Source organism: Platichthys flesus, chromosome 8, assembly GCF_949316205.1.
Source record: "Platichthys flesus chromosome 8, fPlaFle2.1, whole genome shotgun sequence".
In the NCBI taxonomy this organism is placed as follows: Eukaryota; Metazoa; Chordata; class Actinopteri; order Pleuronectiformes; family Pleuronectidae; genus Platichthys; species Platichthys flesus.
The window spans coordinates 7313097-7341087 of NC_084952.1; the positions used below are offsets into that span (position 1 = coordinate 7313097).

The 27991-nt window shown below is 44.4% G+C and overlaps 1 protein-coding gene across 1 annotated transcript; it reads left to right on the forward strand.

The window, feature by feature from the left end:
- On the forward strand, positions 1-27990 carry wu:fb13g09 (ATP-binding cassette sub-family C member 5). Its single transcript, XM_062393383.1, has 29 exons — positions 1-414; positions 2461-2649; positions 3107-3262; positions 8197-8344; positions 9256-9489; positions 9811-9984; positions 10548-10695; positions 11847-11995; positions 12868-12975; positions 13650-13994; positions 14105-14176; positions 14311-14435; positions 14789-14861; positions 15002-15205; positions 15332-15457; positions 16148-16259; positions 16359-16543; positions 16945-17091; positions 18815-18944; positions 19353-19506; positions 21980-22108; positions 22316-22502; positions 23841-23930; positions 24397-24589; positions 24708-24867; positions 25331-25409; positions 25501-25614; positions 25923-26087; positions 26776-27990. The coding sequence occupies exons 2-29, from the start codon at positions 2471-2473 to the stop codon at positions 26866-26868; spliced, it is 4179 nt and encodes a 1392-aa protein (XP_062249367.1). The 5' UTR covers positions 1-414; positions 2461-2470; the 3' UTR covers positions 26869-27990.
- The last annotated feature ends 1 nt before the right edge of the window (position 27991 follows it).

The following is a 27991-nucleotide window of genomic DNA, read 5'->3' on the forward strand; positions in this document are numbered from 1 at the left end:
GTCATGATCCACGTTGCCAAGGGGACCATCGCAGCTCCGTCAGCGATTGGCGGAGCGGCCGTGACGTCAGCGTGATGTCGGGAATTCCTCTCCCTGTCGGTCTCCGCGTGCAGCGCAGCGGAGTCGCTCGCAGCGCGGGGATGAAGCGGCACGCACTCAATACACGTGAGGCGTCAACTTCCCCATGTCCGCTGACCGTGTTCGCGTCTGAGCCGCCGGAGGAGACTCCGTCCGCCGCGGGTCCTCTCGGGGGAGACAAGCTCGGGTTCCATGACACAACTCAGGAGACAGGGGACATGATGCTCAGCTGCGTCTTCATCACCGTTTCATAAACACGCGAGCGGAGGTTCCGAGCCGCCGCCGCCGCCGCCGCCGCCGCTGCTGCTGCTGAACCCCAGCGAGGCCGCCGTCAATGTAAGTGTGATGACAGAGGAAACTCAGCTAAACACCAGCGTTACTCCGACACCACGGAACTACAACGCACTGGCTGCTGGGAGTCGTTGTGTAGTCCATTACAACTCACTCACTAAGGGAATGATTTCATTAAGTTGTACCTCAGTTGTCATGATGACCTTGTGTGTCAGATGTCGTGACCTTTTCAGAACCGGTGTGTTTACATTTGATGTTTTTTAGAAACACTGATACACGATAGATTGATAAGTACTTTACTGATCCTTAGGGAAATGTGTAGAGTAAAAGTACAAGTGCAAGGCTGCGCAAATGACCAGTAGTATATTATAATGTATAGTAATATATGAAAACTTAACCGAGAACCAAAAACCAAACACATTGTGCACAACAGGGTCGACTATAAAACCTCAGTATTTTAGGCCTCACACTAAATATGAAGTGTCTTATATTTGTTTATCTTTAAAAATACAAACACTGATTCATATCAAGGCTACGAACTAAACCAAAGGAGAAACAACAACATGCGTCTGTATCTTGGGCCTTGTCTTTTATAACAGAGGGGTAAATTATTTGTTTATTTGTTTAGAAATGCATTTAAAAGAAGGTCGCTCTAAACAACAAAGGGGAAGAAACATGTGCTTCCTGAACCGAACTAACTTCACTGGTGAGGGTCGTTAGTCTTTTTATAGAAACACTGATCAATGAAGGGGTGAACTAAAAAAACACAGGGGAAACAAAACATCAGTATCTTCGGCCTTGTGTTTGCTAATCAGGGTCTTTTGTTTGTTTACTGCACTGAACCGCTTTTTCATTCCACATTTCCAGTTTTGTGTGTCTCTTCGGCACTGACCGTTGGTGTGTTTGGTTTTCTTTTATCCTGCCGAGCCCTCGGCAAACCCAGTGACACGCTGTGTTTGCTATCAGCTGCAAACTTGTCCGGCAGGTTACATGACCCGAAACCGGTTTAACTTTGATAATGAAGAAATAGCGAGTTTATTATTTGCCCTTAACGCCAATGCTGTCCTCCGTTTAAAGAAAGCACAGAGGGGTTCGCAGCCCTATGACAAACTTCACATGATATAGTCACTCAGGGCTGCAGAGGAAAGCACAAGTAGTCTTTTCATTACAACTCCAAAAGTTTGCTTCCCATCTCACAGTGACCATCTGTTGTAGCACATTCTCTGCTGTTCCTCTCAATCTTCTTCCCCTGTGCACACTGGACCGTCTGAATATCCGCCGGGCAGTCGATCTGCACCTCTTCACTGAATTACCTAGTCATGGAGCGCTGCCATAGAAGGGATCAGTGAACAGTGTACAGTGGCAGCGGCGGCTCAGATGTCTGCCCGGGGCTGCCGGCACGTCGTCTCTAAATAGATAAGCACTTAAGTTGTGCGGGGCCGTGACCTGTGAGCAAGGTGCTTTCTCCAAATCTATCTGCGTCTCAGAGGGTGATTCAGCAAAACACCGCTCTTCTCTAATAGATCTCTGGGCTCGGGGAGGACGGAGCCGGCAGTTTACGGTGTTTTACTCGCCCATTTTTCCAACTGAGGGGTCGGATAAAAATGTCAGGTTCACTGTGTTTTTGTTTGAAAAGTCGAGTATGATACAAACGGATTGTTGTCACTGCTTTGAGATGGTTTTTTTCAGTAATATTTAATTATTTGCGATTTGCTCAGAAAAATATATCGGGAACAATTTTGATAATTAGATAATAGTGTAAATATCTTCAAGAAGAAAGGGAAAATCGTTCTTGTTCCAGCTGCTGAATTGTGTCCTTTTTCTCATCTAGTGTAGTAGGAAAGCTATTTTGACCACGGGTCAGAGACAACATCCAAGTTGACATCAAATCTCTGATTCTTTGAAAAGTAATCAAATCTCAGAGCTCGTTCGGAAGCTAAAAATATGCCTGTTTATCTCTATTTAATCAGTCTAATCAGTTTTTTTTTCTTTTTACCAATGGCTAAACATCTGCAGTTGTATATTTTCAGGCTGTTATCCTCCTCTGAAATGTATTTGGGCTTAATGTGGTTTTTGCTATTCTCTCCCCAGAGGGTCTGCCATGTTCCCTGATGCCCTGGAGGCAGCCGGGCGGGTGGAGGGCCTGTCCCTGTCCTCCCCGCAGCCGCCACCAGAGCTGGAGGAAGAGGAGGCAGTGTTGTATGTTGCGAGAGGGCCGAAGAGACAAGGACGCTACCGGCAGAGCCTCCAGCTTCTGAAGCCCTTCAGGATAACTCACAAGTAAGCAAAACTGATTTAAGTTTCGGTGGCACACTATGACCTTGAGCTGTATGAAGGGAGAGGCAGACAAACAGTTTGAGGCTGTGACAGCGAGTGATGCACATTTAAAGACACATTTAAAGTTGACTTTTAGCCGGCTGTTAGGGCAGGAGGCCACGATAAGGGAGGGGACCTTATCCCCCGGTGACAGACGGCACGCTGTCAGAACATATGCCGACTGATAAACTTCTTATTTTTGCTGCTCTGTCCGATTTCTATGAGGAACGTGCAAATTACTGTTCAAACACCGTCGGCATGATTCACCATTCGTCAACTCCGCCAAGCAAAGGCGCCGCGTCCTTTCCAGCAGCCGACGTGGGCCCGCTCCCCCAACATGGCACCTATGTGTGTGCCGGCACTTTTAGATGTGTCTCACCCGTTTCCACGTCTTCTCTCTCTCTCTCTCTCTCTATTCCAGGCACCAGCACCCAGTCGATAACGCTGGCTTCTTCTCATTTATGACTCTGCACTGGCTCACCCCGCTGGCACTGAAGGCCTACAGGGCGTCCAGCTTGTCTATAGAGGACGTGTGGGGACTGTCCTGCCACGAAGCCTCTGAAGTCAACTGCCAAAGGTGAGGTAACCGCGGCCCTGCGGAGGATTTGACTGATGGAGGTGACCTGTGGGGTGAGGGAGCGCTGACTCTCAGAGTTCCTCGAAAACTAGAGTTGGGGTTTGACATGACATGACACACATGACTGTATTTGCTTTTCCCAGTCATATCGCCCACTCAGTGTTATTCACCCATTCATGCACATATTCAAACAGCGCTTCTATACACGGTGGTATTTCTATCACACAGCGTTCATACCCTGTTTGCACAGCCGTCAGGGCTTAGCATCTTGCTCACTGATACTGATGCAGACTGGACAAGCCAGGGATTGAACCAACAACCTTCTTGTGGATGACCCTCTGACCAAGTCCTTATTAAAGGATAATTATGGTGATGCTCTATGTGTCTGTCACTGTCAAACAGCTCACTGTAAAGACTCAAATCAACAAAGTGTTTCCCAGCGCCCACGAGGTCCAATGTTGTCCCAACATAATTAAAAACACATCAGAAAGCTTCACTGTTGCTCTGCATTAAGATGAACCCGGGCATTTTAGCCGACTTTGATTCCATCCCAGCGTGCGGCAGCCACTAATGCTCTGTTGCAGATCAAATTGGAACCAGAAACAGTCTATTACTATTTACTCCTTCCTCACATTTGCTAAAAACTGCAGTGCCCAGCTGTTTTAGGAAGAGAACTGAGACTGTTTTAAAAATACACACTATCTGTCAAACATTTTAGAACAACTTGATTTTTATATTTCTTACTGAAAGTGTAAGGTCCCAGTCAATCGATCAACCAATCCTATTTTATGTGCAGGATGGAGCAATAGAACACAGTGTATCAATGGCTAATGTGTTTATGCAAATAGAATATGTCCCAGTGTTTCTGATATTAAATCATTGAATAAAGAATGAAGATTACAAAATAATTCATCATGGAATATATGAAATAAGAAATATCGTTAACTCACTCAGCAGCCGAAACACACTTGTTGCCATCTTTTTTACATTGTAAAGGTTTAGAAAGTTCCCAACACTTAAACAACTGGAAGTTCTTAGGTCTTGCTCTTGGAGTTTGTTTTGATTTGACTCTTTGTCCAGTTCTTCCCGAAGCAGCTCTGTGGGGTTGTAGCCAGGACACCTTGAGTCTCGTTCTTTTCTTCCCACGCTTCAGGTCAAACTGTTGCTTGAGAATGAAACTCTGACCAAACCACTCTCTCCCCTTTGTTACTCATCTTTCTCTCACTGATCTGATAGCGAATATATAGGGCGCTACTTCCTGCAGCACAGTGTTTCTCCTGCGTAGACTGGGTTTTGTGAATAAGCAATCAAAGATGACCCGTTTTCAGTGACACACTTTTGTGTAGAGTTCACCTTGTTCCAATTTCATGGCGCTGCCCAGATATGAATAAACTTTTGACCGGTTGTGTGAGCAGACAAAGTGGAGTCAAATGGTTTTTAGCTTCACAGTATCAACCGTGTGTTGGTATCTGTGTTGTTTTGTTTTAGGATTTTCCAACTTGTTAGAATTCTGATACTTACATCTTCAGTGTGAACCAGCTAACATGAGGCTGAGAGCCACCTCCATGTATTTGGGGACAACCACTATGCCCTGGGGTGCTGTGGAAATGTACCTCGTCCCAGCTTTTTTGTTTGTGTCATGTGAATAAAGAAAATAGTACCTCCACAAAACGAGAACAGCTAACGGCTTTAGGACCTTTTTAGTGGAGGATGTACGTAGGTGGAGCAAACTCCCTCTTTCATTTTTACTAAAGCTACTTTCAGACATTCACTGAACTTTCTCCTGAAGTTTGCCGAAAGGGTCAGCATGTGAGAACTCAGTAAACCCACAGTGGCCGGTGGGTGTCTTGATGGGAAACAGAAAATAGAATAAACAAATACCTCAGAATTAAACAGCGGTGCCTTACACGGAGAAGACACTGATAAAGATGCCAACCTGGAAAGACAATGAGCTTTTAGAGCTTTTAGAGATAATCACTGATACTGCTGTTGATGTACTGTAAACAACAACACGTGATGGTGGAATTTAAACGTCTTCTCTTGCCTCCTGCATGCTCCTCTCAGGTGTCACCCCTCACATGAATGTTCCAGACATTTTACTGTTGCTATGAACGTGTGTGACCCAAACAGTCTCTGCATTTTGCCCAAAGAATTGACATCTTCTAGAGTTTATGTCTGAAAAAAGCTTCATATAAAATGGGAATCCGAGAAGTCTTGTGCTCTTGTGTAATTGTCTGTTTAAGCTGGTTGGTCACAGTGTGATAAAGAGGCTGATCCATTAAGATGAACAAGTGATGTTTTCTGTTTCCAGCACCCAGCGGAGCGTGTTGTATTCAGATCCACTCAGGTGAACAGATCTGTCCCACGTCCCTCCACTCTCACACTGTCGGGGCTTTGAGTTGCACGTTGACCCTGAGAATTTTTTTCCTTTTTTAAACAAATATTGAGATACCGTCTTCCCTTTCGCTGCGCTTTATGTGAACAAGATAAATGTGGTGATAAAACCCGGTCGCCCTCACACACACACCAGGCAGGCAGCGGCAGAACAACAGATGCAAGTCCAAGGTCACATTCACAGTATTCTTAGTGTGAGAATTTGCAGTGCAAGCCATGTCAACAGCGATCTGGGATTTTGTATGCATGGGTCGTAGCCCGGCCAGGATTTGACTAATGAACGTTCAGTCTTTTCTACACAAATCTCGGGAACACTGTGCCTGGAAGGAAGGCGGCTAAGAAAAGCAGGGATTAGAGATTACGGTGAGAGTTAGTGCCTGACTTTCTCTTGTTATGTCATTAGCTCCTCTACCTGCACTGCACCATGTCTCCCTGTCACCTTCATCAGCTGTCACTGCCGGGAGCCCTGCAGCAGATCATGAGATATCAGTTTGTGTTCGGCTGCCGATCAGCAGCGGCTCCACGAATGCATCGCAGTCACGTGCTGACTCCCGTGAATGAACAATGCAGACTTACTAGAAGTCTATAAGGGGGCCATTTAGTTCTGAGCTGCTCGCTGAAGAGAAAACCGACGCCTCTCCCATTACTCACATGCTGTCAAGTCACGGTGCCATGACTCGGCAGTTTAAAGGAGGGTGACTATTTGAGGAAGTTCCCCCATGTAACTGGTGACAAGTGCATGGGCTGTAAATGACTTGCTCTGTTAAACGGCTCTGGCTCAGGGCCTTGGGGTTTAGTATTGCTGCTTCTTTGTGTGTGTGTGTCGGTTTGTGTGTGTGTGTCCGTGTGTGTGTGTGTGTATAATAGCACATAGAAGGGAAGGAGCACAGAACTGTTACCCTGGCGTGACTGAGGGACGGTATGCAGAAGATGGGAGGAGGGCTTGGTTGTGTGTTTACATAGCAAGAACAGTTATACAACCTCGATGCAACGCAAGGATGACGAGTGAGAGAGCAAAAGAAAAGTAGAGAGAGAGAGAGAGGGGGGGGGGGAGATGAGAAAAAGCTCCCTGGGAGAGTTGACACTTGTTGGTGCTCAGTGAGGTGCGAACCTCGAATACGATGTCCTGGCCGACGCTCTCTGGAAACATCAGCTTCGCTTGCCATCTGGCAAACAGAGACGATTACTGTTAGGAACATTACAGTCCTGTTTAAAAGCACATCACTCCTCCTTTTGGATCCCACACTGGTGCCCTGCTGCTCCCATTTACATTCATGTACATGACGACACACATACTTGAGGTTATTTTAATTTTTATTTCATTCTTTTGGTGATTAATTACACATGTTGTCTTTTCCTCCCTTCGGAATCGCTGTGTAGTCGAGCTTTCTATCACAAAACAACAAACAAATAGAGTAGAATCAACACACTTTATTGATACACAGTTATTAAAAAGACATGTAGACCTTTGTTCCAGTGTTTCCCAAAACAAAATGAGAACCTTAGCACTTATTTTCAGGTTTTGGAAGTTATTCATAAAATTCCTCAGCAGAGGGTGAAAGGTAACATGTGGCTCACATTCGTCCATCTTGGAAGCTTGAGCACATCTGCATCATTAGGTGACACCTGAAGCTCTTTCAGTTCTACATGACTGTAGCTGCAGTCGGCTCTAAAAGAAGGGGAGAGTGACGCTGCACATAGTCATCGTTACTAATGATGTGACCCAGTTGTACTGTAAATACACACCTCTGGACTTACAGTGTACTCATATTCACCAACACTCACGTGAAACTTTTTCTGGAAATGTTTATTTTCCCCTGTTCTCGGTGCACTGACAGGATTTAGCTCCACACGATGTCCAGCTGTGCTTCCTCACGCAGCTATCGGGCCTGCAAATAATTGCGATTGCTGAGATTCACCACCATTTGAGTTGAAGTCGTAATTATAAGTCTGCCTGGTTTAATGTTCTGTCTATCTCTGATACGTTTTTAATAAAGCCATTAGGGCGTAAATTACTTTCTGCAGCTGCTCTGCCGCTGCTTTATGGAGTCATTATCCTTGATGCATTCGGCCAACAAGATATTTTACCCTCTTCAAGGGGCATTATACAGCAATGAAGTACATTAACCCGTCTGTAAAATGCTTGATAGAAGTACATTCTCTCAATTTAATTAAGTCATACATCATACATGGTCGTCTATTGTAGGTCACCTTTGCATTATTATCAGCATCGCTTCCTCAATTTGCTCTTTTTGTACTTTTCAACTTTAATGATTGCCTGTTTTTATCCCCTACTATGCTTTCGGGGGAAATCTGATTAATTGAAATGAAACTCTACAGTTTTTAATCAACTTCACTTCAGGAACACTCACAAATCATTAAGTCTTCTTTTCACCTTGGATAATTTCGCCTTTCAAAGATGTCAACTTTTAAATAGTTGTTTGGGACGATTTCAGCGTTTTGCATCATATTCTTGTTTGAATAACGAGTGAGGAAGTTAGTTTGACTCTCATCCTCTTGTGTGTTGGCTCTGGCTCCAGGCTTGAGTATTTGTGGCACGACGAGCTGAAGAGACGAGGGCGTGAGGGGGCGTCCCTGACCAGAGTCTTCTGGAGGTTCTGCCAAACGCGCATGCTGGTGGCCATCTTTTCCCTCCTCATCACAATGGTGGCCGGCTTCGTCGGGCCCGTGAGTACCATGCAAATCCTCCTTTGCTTTTGTTATTCAGCTGATTCGGCTAATATGCCTCTCAAGCACTGTCGCTGGCTCGGGATTCCCACGTGCGGGTGTATTTTCAGAAAATCACTTTATCCCGTTTCACGCTGGTCTGGAAATTGAAATGAAAACATACTGGGAGATACAAAGCCTTAGATAGTGAAACCCGTATTAATGCCATAGATCAGCTGGTTATTGTAGTCTGACCCCCCCCCCCCCCCCCCCCATCTCATATCCTCATGTTACTTCTAAGTTGTCACCATTGTTCCAAAAGCTCTAAGCTGTTTATTTTGGTGTCAGGGCATGTGCACACTATGTGCCTGCCACTTCCCACAACTAATAGCATTAACTGGATTTAACTCTTGCACAATGACGCGTTTGTCTCACTTTCCTGCCTGATCTTGTAAATTTGCTAACAAAGCATTATTGTAGATAATATCTCTGCAGTTTTTTCATACATGTTTGAACAATCACAAAACGTGACCGCTCTTTGCTCTTTTCGTGTCATCTCAATCCTGCCTTTCAAACATAGCCCGTCTGTGTATCGGTTCATTCCACTTCTTTTATGCCTTTCTTACCCAAATGATCTCTTAATTAATTGATTTAAAATATTTTCTTTCATCCTCTTCCCCTTTTCATGCGTTTACTCTCATTCATCTGGCCCTTGCCCTGCTTATCTTATCCTCGTCTATGGCATATCCTCAAACGTACCCTCTCTTTTTCATCTCCCTAAACCATGTCCTTGTCTTGTTCCACTTCATCTCTTCCATGTTCCTGATCTGAATCTATTGTTTTCCTCCCCATTTTTGTCCTTTCAACTATTTCTTTCTTGTTTCTTGAACCTCCTTCTCACGTTGATACCCTTTCTTGCCTTTCGTCTGTAGGCTCTCCTGGTTCGAGCTCTGCTGGAGTATTCCCAGAGCTTCGAGTCCAACTTGCCGTACGGCCTGTCCCTGGTGGCCGGGATCTTCCTCATGGAACTGATCCGCTCCTGGTTGCTGGCACTCATGTGGGCTGTCAACTACCGCACTGCAGCGCGCCTCCGTGGGGCAGCTCTGACTTTTGCATTCCAGAAAATCCTCCGCCTGCGCAGCACTAAAGACGTGGGTCCTGGCGAGGTAGGTGGCGTAACCCTGGAGGGGGGACTCGTCTCCCAATTAACTAAATCATTCTTCACTGCAGGGCACCACATGTAGATGATTGAGATGGATTTAATTTCTGCTCTTACACTGCTCCTGCTTAGATCTCCAACAATCCCACAGTCGGGGGGGGGGGGGGGGGGGGGGCTTAAGAGGATTCTTGTCCAACAAGTAAATGTGGGAATATGGACAATTGTATTTGTAAAGGTTTAGTCTTCGTGGAGAGGAGGTTTCAGTATAAAAAGGTTTAGCTCATTGAATTTTGTAATTTGAAATATGACTCATTGTTTCTCTACCCAGCTGATCAACATCTGCACCGCTGACGGCCACCGCCTGTATGAGGCTGTGTCAGTGGGCTGCCTGCTGGCCGGGGGGCCCATAGTGGGAATACTGGGTTTGTCCTACACAGCATTCTTCCTGGGCCCCACTGCTCTGGTGGGGTCAGCGATTTTCCTCTTCTTCTATCCAGCCATGGTACGACTTCAGCTAGATCACCTGACACAGAGAGAAAAAAGATGAAAATGTCCTTCTGTTTAATGATGTTGTAACACAGACGTGACATGACACAACAAACACACACACAAAATAGAATAAATTGAACCCAATAAACTATAGAAAAAGTTTTACCAAAAGTTATGAGCTTTAACTGATCTGACAAGCAATTAGGTTATTGTGACTGACAGCCAGGTAAATAACTAGAGCGACTGCTTTATTGTTTATTTTGACACTAGCAAAAGAGGCTCCCCACCTCTTTATGTCAATTCAGGCTGTTGAAAAACACAACCAGCACTTTTTAAAAGCATCATAACACTGCAGCTATCAATCTCTTGTCAATTTTGTAGCCGCTGTTTTCAAGTTCCTCTCAGTCTAAGCTGAAGCCTGACAGCGGGGGACCCCGGTGTTGTTGCGAAAATCATTTATCACTCTGGAGCCTCGGACAGGCCCAGCAGCACAGCTAATGTGATTGTGTCTGCTTTCATTTCCTCCCCTGCCACTTATTTCTCTTGTCATCATTTCCTCTATTCCTGTCTGGACAGATGCTCGCATCCAAGCTGACGGCGTATTTCCGCAAGAAGTGTGTGACGGTGACTGACCGGCGCGTGAGGTTGATGAACGAGATCCTTTGCTGCATAAAGTTCATCAAGATGTACTGCTGGGAAGATGCCTTTGCCCAGAATGTTCACAGTGAGTGGCTGTCATGTTTCACAATGACTTAGCGACATCCTCACATGCTGCTCATTTCCTGTTGGAACTCGAGACAAACGTCGTGCTGTTCAGTGCTTTTATTCAGCTCTCTATTCCAGATTCACTCAGAATGAAGGGTGGCCACATTGGAACACCTGTTGCCGCTGCAAATTAGTGACTAAACACTCGCTTTATCACCTGAAATTAGACTTATCCTTTAATTGAGCTGGCAAAATAACCCTGACCCGAAATCCATTTTCATTAGGTCGCTCGATTTATGTCTTTCACTGTTCCATCACCTATAATCAACACAGCTTTGAGTCCCATGGCGTGAAGGTTAATTTGGGAAGCTGTCTGCGGCCTTATGATAACTTGAATGACTCGTCAAGGCTGTTTTTCTCATCCAAGAATTAGCAATGGCCTTTTCTCATGAGGCTGTAGGTTGTGGATAAGGATCATTTTCTGCTGTTAATCGTGCTCCAAATTAGCCAGGTGGGGCTCATTTCCACCGCTGTCATGCGATTACTTATTATAATATTAATTTATTGGCTTTCAACTTAATGGCCAATAAGTTTTGAGAGTTACAAGTTCATTCCCTCCAATTACAAGTGTAGTTAAATGGATAATCACAGTGTTTTTGTCTGGGGCGTGTGACTTTTTGCTTTATAATCCACGCACAAACACACATAGCATCCAAAGGGAATCCAGTGGGGAATAACGTGCATCAGGAGGAGGAGGGAGCTCTCATATTTCACACACACACTGAATTAAAGATGCTGTCTCGGTTCCAGTGTTTGCACCCAGTGAACTGGAACCACAAAGCAGTGATCACGTGCAGTTGCATTTGGGAGAAGCAAACATGAAGGGGGCAGGATTTGGGCATTAGACTTGGACACTTATCAAAGTTCAGCAGGTCTGGAAGCCAGTTTCATACCATGTATGGATGTGAGGGCCCGTCCTCCCTCTTGTATCTATTTATGTCCTCTGGCTGTCTGTTGTTTAGGGACGCTTATGGTGTTTATTGATTGAAAGTCCACTGGAGAGCCCCCAGGGACTCACTCAACTCTTGAACTTTTTTTTCCGACCTCTCCCTCTCTTCACCCATCGCCTTTTTTCAACATCTCTCTGTTTCTCTCTTATCTGTCCAACAGAAGTGCGATCTGAGGAGAGGGGGATACTGGAGAGAGCCGGGATCATCCAGAGCCTCACAGTGGGCGTCGCCCCCATCGTGGTGGTGATTGCTTGTGTGTGCACTTTCACCCTGCACATGGCTTTAGGCTATGACCTCAATGCAGCTGAGGTATTTTTATCAGGATCTCTAGGCACTGTTATCTCAGCTTCCGTTCTTTTTAATTCCCCTGTATTTATGTGAGGCTGTCTCGATGTAATATTCTGCTCAACACTAACCAATGATTTGATTGGATCATTTTTCATTTTTGAAACTAGTTTAAAAGGTTATGTGGAGAGAATTAGGCTCATGTACACTAACGTGACTTTTAGAACACCACTTCGGTTCAGGAAGTAAATTTCCTATTCATTCTATCTATTGGCATTTCAGAAAAAATCCTATTAAAACGGTTTTAAGCCTTGAGCCTGGCTGAACAGCTACTGGAACATTATTTAATTTGATTCTGAGCAAAAAATATTGGAAAAGGGGCAAAGGTACAAGACTGTGTACACAATCATGTTAAGAGTGAAGGAACTACACATCCCATAAACCATTATGAATGAGCCCTTTCCAACGACTCCCAGCTGGCTTCCTCTGGAATTTAACTAATGATAGGATTTTCACAGTCAAGGTAAACATTTCCATGGTAGCAGCGAGTTGCACTAATCAGAGATGTCAATACTTCAGCTGAGGATTGTGGGTAGTGTAGCACTTCTCTTTAACACTGGAAGGAAAAACTCGTTATCTTCAAAACGCGGTTAATGTCATACAATCTTGTCGGTTTTACAGGAGCAAATTTGTTTCACAATCCAGTAGCTTGTGGTGAATCTACCTTGGATGGTTAAAATATTATGGCTGATTTTCGAAATCTCCATTCAGAAAATCAATAGGATTTTTACTTTCCGGAACTACCACCGTCGAGCTCTATTGGACCGTAGATAATTTTGCACCAGGAAAGACGACATAAAGACTAACTCCCTCTATCTCTCCACACCACTTTCCAGGCATTCACTGTGGTCGCAGTTTTCAACTCCATGACCTTTGCCCTGAAAGTCACACCGCTGGCAGTGAGGTCACTATCGGAGGGTGCTGTGGCAGTGAAAAGATTTCAGGTGAGATACACACACTGGCGTTTTTATCTTTTCACACACTTCATTTGTCCCTGACACAGTAAAGGGATTTCACAACCCTAATGCAGTGCTAAAGCACACAGTGCCATCTCACTCGTCACAATATGTTTAAAGTACGCACTGCGGAAAGGTCAACAGACCAAAATAAACTCAGAGAATGTGGACACAGAATGTCAGTGGGCGCTCCTCGGAGCCAATGTAAAGGTGCTCATGTTATAAACACAGACGCCCACATACTGACATTGTCAACATACTTTATTTCTAAACCGATGCTAAAAGTCACACATTAGTGCGAGGTGGGTTCACAGAAGGAGCCAAGGTTCAATAGTCAAGCATTTCTGCCGAGGACGTACCAAAAGGTTTGAGGTATCCGCTCGTACACGTTGCATAATAAAGTAAAGAGGAACCCGGCAGCAGATGTAACTGAATTGATGAGGTACTGGTATTATTTATGTCACAGCTGTGGTAGAAGCAGTGCCAGTATACTCATGACATTGCACAGGCACACCCACTTGTTTTTGTTAAATTTTTTTAAGGGTGCAAAAAAATGTCTGCTTCTGCAGGATGCAAACACAAGATGCAAACCAGTTGGCTGTCACAGTGTGTGGTCAAAACTAAATGTTCCTCAATGGACTGCATTGTGTCCGTCTCCACAGAGGCTCTTCCTGATGGATGACAGACAAGTGATTTCGGTCAAAATGGAGGATCCCAGCAACGCAGTAGAATTTCTGGATGCCACGCTGGCTTGGGAAAAGGCACGTCCTCCTGCAGCCAAACTTCCTCCTCCGAAGAAGCGGGGAGGCATGAAGAGCGTGCTGCGCAGGGAGAAGCTCAGCCTGTACATTTCCACAGAGGACAAAGGAAACAAGGAGGTTCCCAACGCACAAAGTCTGCTCACAAACATGGAGCAGGAGAGTCCACAGAGCACCATCTCCTCCACACAGAGCATACGACCCCCACTGCAGAAGACCCTGCACCGCATCAACCTGTGCATTAAGAGGGTAAAGGCACAGACATACATTAAGCAGATCAAGGACAGTAGATAAACAGTTGGACGAACATTTGTTTGGTTCATGATTCCCACATTACAACTGTGTTTTTCCCTTTTTAGGGTTCACTGGTAGGGATCTGTGGGGGTGTTGGGAGCGGAAAGAGCTCTCTTCTGTCTGCTCTGCTTGGACAGGTGAGATTCAACAAGAGTCAGACAGACACATACATGAAAAACTGGAAAAAGCATTCTTCTTAAACAATGCAGCAACAAAAAAAGTTTGATTTGGAAAGGAAAGTTTTCCAACCTGCAGTCTTGTTGTGTTGCAGATGACCCTGTTAGAGGGACATGTAGCAGCCAGCGGTGACTTTGCTTACGTGTCCCAACAAGCCTGGATCCTCAATGACTCCCTCAAGGAGAACATCTTGTTTGGGAACGAGTATGACGAACACAGGTAAGATCAACCAGTGTTCCATAAAGGCTGAGATGAGAAAAGAAATGTAGAATACAACTTCATTTTTATAGAAAATATCCCAGCAAGGTTACCAAGTGCTTTACCGAATATATGGGAATAACAACACAGAACAAACAAAAATAAGATGCATAACTAAATGATATATTAAAAGCAATATCCATCTAAACCAGTCTAATCAGGCAGGGAATGTAGGCCCTGATGGCAAAAGCCTGGTCCTCCACAGTTACCAGCCTTGAGTCAGGAACAACTAGCAATTGTTGATTGTTGATTTTGGATTACAGCTTGGAGCACAGATTTACCCCCCCAATCTTACATATTGTTTTCTTTATCAGATACCACGCTGTCCTGGAAGTGTGCTGTCTCCTCCCAGATCTTGCAGAGCTCCCTTACGGGGACATGACGGAGGTATCTGTAGAATTCTGCCTTTTTTTAATGCAAAAATACTCTGTTTGTATTTGCACTTTTTTCTGCAACCTTTCCTTTTCTGAAAGAACTTCCACAGGAGTCTAAGGAGAGTTTCACGAGAGTTTTTATTTTCATGCCAGATCGGAGAGAGAGGTGCCAACCTGAGCGGAGGGCAGCGTCAGAGAGTGAGCCTGGCTCGTGCCCTCTACAGTGAGCTCCCTGTTCTTCTGCTGGATGACCCTCTCAGTGCTGTTGATGCTTGCGTGGGTGCCCACGTCTTCTATGAAGCTATCAAAGGCTCCGCCAAAGGCAGGACTGTGCTCTTTGTGACGCATCAGCTGCAGGTAAGGGACCGTCTGTAAATTTGTAATGTGTTCAAACTTTCCTTAAAATGTGAAAATCTTCAGCACTGCTCTGAACGGAGCCACGATTCACTGGTTCAAGTTTTAAAGCTCTTTTTCTTCTTCCAGTATCTTTCTGACTGTGATGACGTGATCCTGATGAAGGACGGGCAGATTTCCGAGCACGGCAGCCATGCTCAGCTAATGGCCAAAGAGCGAGACTATGCCACCCTGCTCAGCAGCATGCAGCAGGAGGTGAGGCCAGGGGCACACCAGGCACCGGGGCAGCTCTTCTGAATAAGGCATCTCTGCCCCCACAACACAAAAAACATCCGACACTACAGGCTGAATAATTCATGAGCCCCAAAAACGCAGGCCCAGTTGCAGGGAAATGTTATTGCATACAAGGCCTTTCATTATTTATGCATGCATCGATTTACTGGTGAGCAGCTAAAGACCCTGTCAACGATATCTCTGTTTAAGTGACTTGCAGGGTGTTGTTGTTACGGCTCATGGGATTTGGGGCAGTGGCATGTTTCAAAACTCATTTTCTTCCAGTGGCGGCTGGTGATAAAATGTATCAAGGGGGGGCACAGCGTTGAAGGGGAAGGGCAAACAAACTCAGGCATTTCTTGTGGAATGGTGTTCTTGTAAAGAAATTGACGGATTTGCCGCATGTCCACCTGAAATTGCCATATCTTTTGCCCATCAGCTCGTCTCAGGTCCTGTGGTTGCAAAAACTCTTATGTATGTTTTTAGACCGGAATTAAACATATACAATTTGAAAACAAGCTATATTGAATGCTCACAGGTGCTTATGGTCTAACAGGTGCACTGTAAATCAAAGTTAACTATTATTATCCAATTAGATCATATTTAACAGTTTTATGCAGGCTTCTTAACGTATTAACTGGCCGCTGTATTTCTTCCCTTTTTGGCTTTTAGGATCTGGTGAAAGAGAATTATAAAAACAAACGGCAGAGAACAGTTGCAGAGAAGACTGACAGTGGTTCTGACGTTGCCAAGGTTAGACCGAAGGTGGAAGGCAAGAAAGGAGGTGAGACACCCTGCTGCTCCACAAATAGAATGAATCCTAACTTGGTGTTGTAACTCTATTTCTTTCTGTCTCGTTCACATTTCCCTGCATCTTTTTTAGATCAACTGATGAAAGCAGAAGAGAAGGGCTCCGGTGCAGTGGCCTGGTCGGTTTATGGGGCCTACATCAGAGCAGCAGGCGGTCCAGTAGTCTTCGTCGTCAACATCTTCTTCTTCCTCTCCACCACAGGCAGCGTAGCCTTCAGTAACTGGTGGCTGAGCTACTGGATAGGGCAGGGCAATGGGGTGAGCTTTAGAGACGATCCTGCTTTATTATATCATGCACCCCCCGTCGGTGTGCATGTTCCCTGAAGAAAAATGCAGAGGCTGCCTCAGTGAATTGTGGTAAACGAGTGAGCATTAATCTGAATGTGCATGATTAAAAAAGTAACAGCGCCACGGTAAACTTAATTAAAAACGAGCACAAGCAGTGAAGAAACAGATGTGCAGCAAAGCAGGCCCTGGCTGCTATTGAGAAATGTGCTCGGAATAGTAAACATCATTGCACTGACTGATTTTTCATGTATGTCAAAGTGTGCTCCTCTCAATTTCATTACAGGCAAAATTCCTACGTTTGGGGGAAGAGATGGATTTTTTTTTTTCTTTTTCTCTCAGTCTTTGTAATTTGTTGCTCCATCTGCCCCCAGAACACATCATTGCTCTCGGTGAATGAAACGATGGCGAGCAACAGCATGAGACTCAACCCTCACATTCAGTACTACTCAACTGTTTACGTCGTCTCCATGGGAGTCGCTTTATTGCTGAAGACTGTGAGAGGGCTGGTGTTTGTGAAGGTAAGTAAGACACCCCCGCAAGTGTAAAACTCATCCACCTCCCACTGTCTGTCATGTGCATTGTCCTCATAACAAGAACTGATAAACTGAAAAGTGATGGAGGTGTTTAAAAGGAGGATTCATCCCTCCCTCCATCCATCCACCCATCAATGACATAAAGGCGCTGTTCAGACCTGAGAGATCACACGTGGACAGTGTCAAGCTCCTCTGTTCACAAAGCTGACATTAAAGTGCGTCCTGAATGTGTCTCCTGTGCCCACGTAGAATCCCACTCACCTGCTCCTTATGCAAATAATCACGTAGGTCATTTGTGTTTGCAAAGATCAAATTGCATTTATTTTTACCCAGTCTCTGTTTACAGATGTGTGCGATGACAATGATATTGTGTTGTTTGCTACTGACAAATCGAAGTTTAAATACGTCTAAACTGTGGCGGGTCAGAGGACGTCAGCCATGTAGCCCAGGATGCATTTGCGTTCAATCCACAAAAAAAAAGGATGGAGCCACATGTGTCCACGATCACCACGGAATGTGGTCTGAGATATCCGATCTCAGGATGCATTAAGGACACATTTAGATCTGAACTTAGAACTGAACCCTTTATAATCGGACCACTCGGTACAGATGATCTGCATGTGTTTGGACTGTGGGCGAAAGCAGGAAGGCCAAGAGTAAACGCACTCAAACACAGGATGATCAAAACTGGGATTCGAACCAGGAACCATCTCGCTGTGGAGCCACAGTGAACCCCAGTGCCATCCCTTTGAAAGAAATATGAAAGCATATATATTTACATCAAGCCGTGCTCTTCCCTAATTGTCTTTATTGTCATTCATTCGCTCATGGTTCCAGTACTGTAGTTGAAAATGGCTGTGGGCCAAATCCATTTATCTGTCCACAGAGTAACAGTGGCTTAATGTGTGTGTGTGTGTGTGTCTGTGAGCGAGGGAGACACAAGTATGATGGACAGAAAGTGTGTGTGTGTGTGTGTGTGTGTGTGTGTGTGTGTGTGTGTGTGTGTGTGTGTGTGTGTGTGTGTGTGTGTGTGTGTGTGTGTGTGTGTGTGTGTGTGTGTGTGTGTGTGTGTGTGTGTGTGTGTGTGTGTGTGTGTGTGTGTGTGTGTGTGTGTGTGTGTGTGGTTGTGTGTGTGTCAGTGCCCCTTCGGGTGGGCATCCTCTTTTCCAAACTAACCCGTCCTGACACTGCATTGCAGAGGTTAGGTCCCCATGTTAATGCATGCCACTTGAAATTGCTAATTTTTCAAAGACGGCTAGTCTTTTCTTACCCCTAGCTCTGATGAGATCTTTGCGGTGTTAAATATTCCATTAATGTAATTAATTTGTTCTCTGCTGCCACATGTAATTTCTGTCCAATTGGTGAAATGTCTCTTGCGCGTTAGGTCATGACCTTTATGTCAGCCTCCCAGACGCTCATTAGAAATGAAGATTTGACAGCTTGCCTTGTGCTCGGAGAAAAATAAAGCATCCACCACTGTGCACATGCTTAGCATATGGTGAGGTAGCATTTGCGACTCTGCAGGCAGCGTGTTTATGCCACTGTATTTATCCACTGTGTGTTTTTATGTCTGAAGCCGAGCACATTGAATATTTCCCTCCAACTGCCTCTTTATCCGAGCTGTGATGGTTTCCCCGTGTTTCTGAGGGTTGTTTGTTGAAACGTGTCGGGTCTGTTGTTCAATCGCGGCTGTTGTTTGTGTTCACAGTGCACGGTGAAGGCTGCCTCCACGCTCCACGACAAGCTGTTCCGCCGGCTCCTCCTCAGCCCCATGCACTTCTTTGATACTACACCTCTGGGTCGCATCCTGACCCGCTTCTCCCGGGACATGGATGAGGGTGAGGCTTGATTTGTCTTGACTGTGAACCTTCCCCCACCCAAGAGAGCTCTCAGTCAGTGAAGTCACACTGGTTGACAAGGTGTAGTGTAAAGACACAGTGTGATTCGACATGAAGTATTCTCTCTAGCGAGGGGCCCTTTGTTATCCTCCTCACTGGTGCTTTTGCTTGACATGTTGATTTGTGGGTTGCCGTCTTTATGGATGGTTGATTTTGTTTCTAAACATATTTTTTTAAGGAATCCATTGTGTTACCTGCAGATTTTCTCCTTCGCTTTCACTCTCTTTTGAAATAAACACAACACGACACAGAGAGAGACACATAGAGAACGCTTTCTTCACACATAAGAGATTGATAGATCCATCAGCACACACTGTGTGTAACATACGATATGCCTCCTCCCCGCAGTGGATGTCCGTCTCACCATGCAGGCTGAAATGCTGCTGCAGAACCTGACGCTGGTGTTGTTTTGCTTGGCGATGGTGGGCATCGTCTTCCCCTGGTTCCTGATCTCCATCCTGCCGCTGGGAGTTTTCCTCTGCGTCGTGAACCGCGTGTCCAGGTCAGACCAACAATCACCTCTTATCGTGTCTCTAGCTTTGAACTGCTAGATCACTAACTTTGAATGTAGTTACCCACTTTGACTGCACACCGTTTGATCCCCTGAAATTAAGATTAAGATGCATTTATTAGTCCCAAACACATGCACAGACATGCAAAGGCACACTCATGCAGGTAGGGAAATGTAATCTCTGCTTTTAACCCATCTGGTGCAGGACACACAGAGCAGTGAGCGACCATGTACGGCGCTCGGGAGCAGATGTTGGGGGAGTAAGGTGCCTTGCTCAGGGGTACTAGACAGGGTAGGGAGATTCTTGGATTTTTGGACAGATCAATCCAGGTTCGTCTTTTGTTGTCTCTCCGTGGAGCATCTCACTGCGCAGGTATCAGCTTTTTCCTGGTGCTGCAACACGGCTTGTTAAGAATGATCACACTTAACTATGTTTAATGCACAACTGAAGAAGAGAATAATAAACCACAAGAATTACATTATCATTTTCTGGGAATTTGATTAGTTTGGTGTTAATGAGATTGTAAAATGCAATTCTTGCCTCAATCAGTGAGTTTTTATAATTTTTTTTAATAATTTATACTGTTAAAGCCTTTGAATAGAGAGAGGGGACATGTTCAAATCTTGCACCATCTAATGTATTTTGAATACTAATAGTTAAAAAGTCATTTTTGTGTTTTGTAAATGTGACTTTCATGGACCATGTCAACAGTTCACGTGGCAGCACAGCTTATTGTGCCACACTATGATCTTCATCATTATTTATTGATTAGGTAATGCAAAGCTTTTCTGATCAGTAACCGTTAACAGAGAGCGACTTCAGAAAACAACGGGAGACAGTGAAAGATGTGCAGTGATAATCCCTCTGTTATTGGTTATTGATTTCACTCTTCATAGCTTCTGCTCAGCGTAGATGTGGTAGAAGCGCCTCGGATGCTCAGATGACGCTGCTTTTGTCATTATTTACGGTTTCGCAGCGATCGTGCAATAAAGGTGAATCCACCGAGGGGAATAACAGCTCGCTGGCATCCTGGGAAATAACCACAGTGTGTTGTTATTTTCCTGTGTCTGATGGATAAAGAGGAACACGACTCTCTGAGATCTGGTTGAGAATATGAAAACAAGCCGCAGGAATACTCGTTGAATTAGAAACAGATGATTGATGTCACTGCATCATATCAAGAATTGGCAATAATACCATTACCCTTTTGAAAATGTATTTTAACTGGCAAAGCTACATTTTGGAGGGGAAATGTAAAAGCTTTAAAACCACTTGAGGTTCACTCCTGAGATTTCTCCGTGCTCTCCAAAATCACACATCCTCTCCTCCCTCTCCTCATGATATCATGTCCCGACATAAACTTGAATTCTTGACTCCTTTCATCAAATCTGATGCCAGTTTGTCTCGTGAGGGAGCAATTTAGTTTCAGAATATCTTGGTTTATCGTCTCGGAGGAAACTTGAATGGTACGCGCTGCAATTGGAAGTAATGATACACGGCACATTGACATTACTCACGCATAAGGGAGCGGAAGAGATGATGCCCTGCCATTTCAGAAAGGATGTGATCACCCTGGGCAGTGGTCTTAACACAAAAGGAAATACTGTATCTCACAAAGTCACAACGTCGCAGGATGTTTATGGACGTTACATCAAACCGGATCTCTCAAAATTACTCCATTTCTAAAGCAGCCGTTATCGAATCCTGAAATGAAACTGCACATGGCATAAACATGTTTGTCCGGATCGCGGCCCTGAAGCAGGGAAGTGTCATGTGTTCCCCCCCTCTCTCTCTTCTCGGCTTTTATGAGAAAACCAAATGATTCATGGGAGACTTGTTATTCACATTCACCATCCATTCCATCGGCGCATCTAAAAGAAGAGAGATTGCGCCGCCTTTGTCAATAAACCTCCCCCCCGCTAACACTTCCTTGTGGATGACCGGTGTCTCTCTGGCTGTGCACGGCCTTCTATGTGTGACGCGGCACAAGAACGTGCTTGTGGGAAACGGCCAGATTTGTAAGTTTGCTATGAGGAGCGATTCCCTTTCTGAACACCGTGTCATCATTACCTGTCTGCCACACAACTGCCTCACTAGAGCTGGTGCATTTTCCATTCCTTCACTCCCCAGTGGTGTTTCAGTATTAGGATGTCATCTGTGTGCTCACTCCCCAAAAGAAATTCGCAAAGTACATAAGTAGCTGAGGGGCTGCGAAATCCATGTGACAAGAAAGCTTTGATTCTGAAGCTGCAAAAAGGCGTGCACTTCACATTTCATACAAGAGTTAACATTTCTGTCCCTTTTGTACTTACGATGGCTTATTTTGGGAGTAAAATGTTCCTCAAGCTGGTTTCTAGTTGAATACCCTCTATTTGAAAAGTTCACACGTTGGAGCCCATCTTGACATGAATGCATTAATTCCTACCAAAGTTGGCTAAAGCAAATATCAATGTCCGTGTCCAGGGTCCTGATTCGTGAGCTGAAGCGCATAGAGAACATCAGCCAATCGCCATTCACCTCTCACATCACCAGCAGTCTGCAGGGACTCTCCACCATCCACGCATACGGAAGAGGACACGACTTCCTCCAAAGGTGACTACGAGGGTGTGAGGCAGAGATGGAGATGATTAAACTTCAATTTCCTCTTATCTCCGCTTGTGGCTTTTCTGTTTACCCCCTGTTTAGTAAATACACCAACTCTCATACCAGAAACTGTCCCCTCAGCAGCCATGGGAGGAGAGAGTCCTGCTTGCTTTGGCTCCGGCAATAATGGATTTATCTGTTTTTCATTTTTTGCAGATATCAGGAATTGCTGGACACAAACCAGGCCTCCAACTACCTCTTCAGCTGCGCCATGCGTTGGCTGGCTGTCCGCCTGGACCTCATCAGCATCTCTCTTATCACGGCTGTAGCTCTTTTCATTGTCTTCATGCACAATCAGATACCTCCGGCCTACGCAGGCCTGGCCCTCTCGTACGCCGTGCAGGTTCGTAGAGAAACACATGCAGTGACATGGAATGAATGGAAACGCTAGCGGAGACTTAATGTTGAAAGAAAATTGAAAATTGAAGCCAAGGACAGGAGAGGAAATGTCACAAAATAAAGCCTCATCTGTTTCTAACAGCCAGCATAAAAGTTCCCTTTGTAATGGAAATGCTCTGTGTGGCTCGGGAGACGCCTAGAACTCATTTTAACTTATTATTAATTTATTTTCCCTGTGCCTGTCTAAACCAGCTTTCAACATCTCCTTCAGGTTAACCTGTACCAACCAAACACTTTTAAGTCTGATTCCCTCTGAAAGGCTCACTGTAGACAGACTCAAAAGCACTCACTTGACTAGCAACATGATAAAGGCCACAGACAGCCCACAATGGAAACTCAAAAAACATCATAGCTACACTGGTTCTCTTATGCTGGTGTGAATACAGCTGAGTTTTTATCAGTCATGTGCAAAAATAAGTCAACATTGCACCTGAGTGATATCATCTCAGGGAGAATCCAGCGTTAAACGAGAATATGTAACTTCTAGAAATCACATTGTTCCTCTCAAAAAGGAAAAGTGGAATTTGTAAGCCGGAGAACCGACTGTTGACCAGTAGTTTATGGTAGTTAATGTTAGGGTTAGGGTTAGGTTGATTTTTCTGTATTTTTTCTTTAAAGAACCAACATGTTATCAGAATCAGATGTATTGCCAAATAGGTTTACCACACACAGGAAATTACCATGAGAGCATGAAAAACACATGAAGTATAAAAGATAGGAGGGAAGATGATGCAAAACAAGAGCCGTGTGCTATTGTCCAAGCAGAATGAGAAAGACAGGAACCTAAAGTACTAGTGAAAAGCTACACAATACATTTAAATACATAAAAGATAATAGGGCAAATAGAGATGTACAGGTCTTGTACCCAGATTAAACCTCTCCCATTCTTTTTGGAGGAAGATGCATCACATTACTGTATAAGATATAAACAAACCCCTATCTGCACAGCATGTCTCAGAGGACTATTGATTTGCTCCTTCTCAAACTGCCCAGTACTTGCTTTTATTATTCCTTTTTAAAAGCTCAGGGCTTTATAGCATGTGTCATAATGGACAGAGTCAAGACAGCATGAGGGTTGAACTCTGTTGTCTAGATGTTGACGCAGCCATATCAGCAAATCTGTTTAATACGCTGTAAATATTTCGATGTGTTACTGCTTGTTTGTAAAAGGGGAGCAGCTCATGTAAACCCAGTGTTTTTCAGGAACTGATGAGTTAATCATTGATTCCCCCCCCCCCCCACACACCATCACCACCTCCCTCTGCTTCTCTGTCCCCTGCAGCTGACGGGCTTGTTCCAGTTCACTGTGAGGCTGCTCACAGAGACCGAGGCTCGGTTTACATCAGTGGAGAGGATCAATCATTATGTAAAGGTAAGAGCATTGATTAGCGCAGTGGGGGTGGATTATGTGGCATATTGTCCAAGGTCATGTAGACTGGTACACCCTCTAGAGTTACACCGACAAACACAGGCCAGCTTACTGCAGCAGAGCGTGAGGGCAGCTGGCTCGTCCACTGTTGCTCTGGGTGTGTGTGGGTGTGTGTGTGTGGTTGTGTGTGTTTATGTGGTGAACATGTTCCTGTACATGTGTGACGTGTGACACAGCAGGAAAACAGATAGAAACCCAGCGTGAGGTCTTTACACACATGACAGGGCTAGTTTCCCACAGCACACCAAACCACAAAAGGATGACTGTCAACCGCACACCTTTTTTTTTTTCCTTCCTGCGCAAAGAAAAGCTCGTAGAGACAAAATCATACCGATCAGTTGCAGGGGGCATCCACCTCTGCAGAGATTTATAGATAAATGCCAGAAACCATCACCGTCTCTTATCTCAGTGTCTAGAGAGTGAAGCCCCCCGTCACAGTCCCGAGGCCGACGGTCCTGCCCCCTCCTGGCCTCAGCGGGGAAAGATCACCTTTCAGAACGTGGACATGCGTTATCGTCAAGATCTGCCGCTGGTGCTTAAGAGCCTGTCCTTCACCATCCTGCCCGAAGAGACCATCGGGATTGTGGGTCGCACAGGATCAGGTATGAGTGACGCTTTCTGCTGCCCCAGCCAGCAGCACTTGCAGTTTATGTTTGTGTCTCCATATCGGACTTGGGCTCCCATTTGTTCAAACTGTTATTTTTCTGTATGCCTCTGCAGGGAAGTCCTCTCTGGGCGTAGCTCTGTTCAGACTCGTGGAGCTGGCAGTTGGCTCCATCATCATCGACGGGATCAATATTGCCCAGATTGGACTGGATGACCTGCGGAGCAAGCTGGCCATCATTCCTCAAGAGCCGGTGCTCTTCATCGGCACTGTCAGGTAATCCAGTCCAGCTGATAATTACTTCTTTTTTTTTAACAAGAATTGCAACCAGGTTGTCGCTCTGGCTTGAAAAAAACATTTGTGACTAATGAGCGGAGCAGAGATAATGAACAAACAAACAGTACTTGACAATTAATGCACCTAATCTCACTGTGAATTCTCAGTGTTTAGATGGGAAATAATGTGGTTCTAGATGGGCGTCAGCTGTTGGTTTAAATGTGTGTGTGTGTGTGTGTGTGTTTAAAACACCCTTCCTACACGGACGGCTTTTAAGCTATGAGATATATGTTTGTTTTACATCACAAAGAAGAACATTATAAAATATATGCTCAGTGTGTGATCCTACTTACAAACATGCATCTAAGGGGTTAACTCTGATGAGACGATTTACAATCTTGCATTTGTCATAATGTTGAATCCCCTTAATCATTATCAAACGTTTTTTTCTCTTTACCAATAGGACCAATTTAGACCCATGGGATCAATACTCTGATTCTCAGATATGGGACGCTCTTGAGAAGACACACACTAAGGACATGGTAAGGTTGTCAAACACTGCCTGGTTATTCTAAATGATCATTACTTGAATGATTTGTCTTCATACGTCTGTGCCTCTGTGGCCTTCCTCAGGTCTCTCAGCTGCCTCACTCCCTCCACTCAGAGGTGACGGAGAACGGGGAGAACTTCTCCGTGGGAGAGCGACAGCTGCTCTGTGTGGCCAGGGCTCTGCTCAGGAACAGCAAGGTACAGATGTTATATACTGCACTTGTTTTTATTTAAATATGTCGGCTTAAGTAAGAGATTCACCTCAGTTTTATAATAATGAAAAAAGCAGACCTCTCTGTTTCTGTCCCTTCATATAATAACACTGCCACCTGGTGGTGTGCATAAAAACTGCACCTCCCAAACAGCATTACTTTCTTAATTTTATCAGTAATATTTCATAATTTTACATTTTACACACAGGGCTTTGTTTCTATTTGTGTACATGTTGTGCTGTTAATTGTTTGTCTTCATTACTTATTCTTTCCTCTGCTGCTCTTTGTTTCTAGGTTCTTATCCTGGACGAGGCGACAGCCGCCATTGACACGGAGACCGACCGTCTCATCCAGGAGACCATTCGCTGCGAGTTTGGCAGCTGCACCACCATCATCATCGCCCATCGTCTCAACACAGTGATGAGCTGCAGCAGGGTCATGGTCCTGGACAACGGCCAGGTGTGTATAAATGCAACACGACGGATCGGCCCTGCTCTGTGTGACTTGGTCCCTTTGAGGTGACGGATTAGATAAGACAGGCGACATTTAACTTGAGTAAAAGCTGAAGTCTGATGTGAGCAGTCAACAAGACATGCGCATCAATGATGACCAGCCGCAATGTCCCCACATCCCACTTTTACCCTCTGTTATCTTTTTTATGTAGTTTATTTCCCCTGCTCCCCTGCAGAGAGGCCAGCCTTAAGCCTTAATAATTCTACTTAATGAAGTTGAACTACTTTAAATTATTACATCAAATGGCACATTTTCTACTTCGGTGGTTGGTTACTTGTATGATTTTGTTCACCACAGAAAGAAAAACACTTAGCTCTAAATTCAAGTTTTAATATAGGTGTATATTGTCTCTGATCTTTTTTGTCTTGATTATACCATATTTCCAATATTGCTGTAATTAAGAAACAAGCTTGATAATCAGTTAGCATCGGTCGGTAAATTCCTCAAAGCAAACAGAGCTAGTCAAATTATTTGATATGCTGCCTGCAGGAAATAACTTACTTCACAGCATTTAGTAGGACAAATATGGCTTGATTTTATTAATTTTTTCAAGTTCACAGAAATGATTGATTTTACATTAGATTTTTGTTAAATGCTGCTGCTGATTTTGTTTTATCCTTTTCTGCTCTCATAGATTTTGGAGTTTGACTCTCCCGCCGCCTTGCTGGCAGACGAGAACTCCAGATTCAGAGCCATGATAGAGGTGTCGGAAAACCAAAGCAGATAAAAGATGCAGGAGCTGAACTTTAGATGTGAGCTGTAGCATCATCAAATATTCAGTGGAATACCTGAATTGCACAAAAAAAGACCACACACACACACACATACACATACAGTAATCCTAATCCTGCCATGGTGTGAAAGAGGAGAGCTAAGAAAGACAGAGACATATTTGCGGTAGCTGCTCCGTGTAGCAGTGTCAGTTCATTTCCACACCAAAGACCCAGGAAGGACTCATCCAAGTTAACTATGCAAAGAAGAACGTAAAAGCTTCCTGTTCTTCGCAGCCTTGTCAGAGTTATTTCCTGGAGGCAAGATAAAGTTTCTGCAAGTGAAACAAGCAAAGGAGCAAAGACTCTCGATAATAGCACTTTATTTTTTCTCATGGACACGTTGGAGAACATGTGGTGCTTCCTTTTTGGTGTAAGTCGACTCATCAGTGAGATTTCAAGTTAGTGTCAGTCATTTTATTTCTGTCAACAACACCTCACAATGCAAGGACTTACTGTTAAAGAGATAATGGTATCGACCATCATATAATTCATAGAGTTGTTTATATGATTTCTTGCAACATTTTAGTGGATAGTATCGATTATTCAATACTCTATGTTTAAAAAGAATCACCCTTTAACCTTTCCTTTGAGGCACTGTCTGATTATGTGTACTGAATTAAGTTTAATGTTATAATACAATAATCTATGTAAGGTATTGCAGATGCAATTTGTGCCTCTAGTTTAGCTTGTTTTAGACAGAATACACGCACGGTGTTTTGAATGAGCTAAAGTTTCCTTTAAATCCAAATGCTGGAGTTTTGAATTCTGCACATTTTCCACTGCTGGCTATGTTTTGTATTGTGTTTTTATCAGCATGGTGTGGTACACAGTCAGTTATGCAGTCGTAATCTAGGTTGCAAACCATGGTACAGTTTGGTTTCCTGTGACAAAGCTGAAACTGCGCAAACATCAGGATGTGTCTTTAAATGTTAAAAGCTGAGGATTGTAAACTTCTGCAATATCTTTTAATTGCATTTGTTTAATTTCAAGATTGCCTTTGTATACTCGGGATTGCAATATATATTTTGTATATGTTTGATTTTGTTTTTTTCCAATAAAGATATTTTTTGTATACAC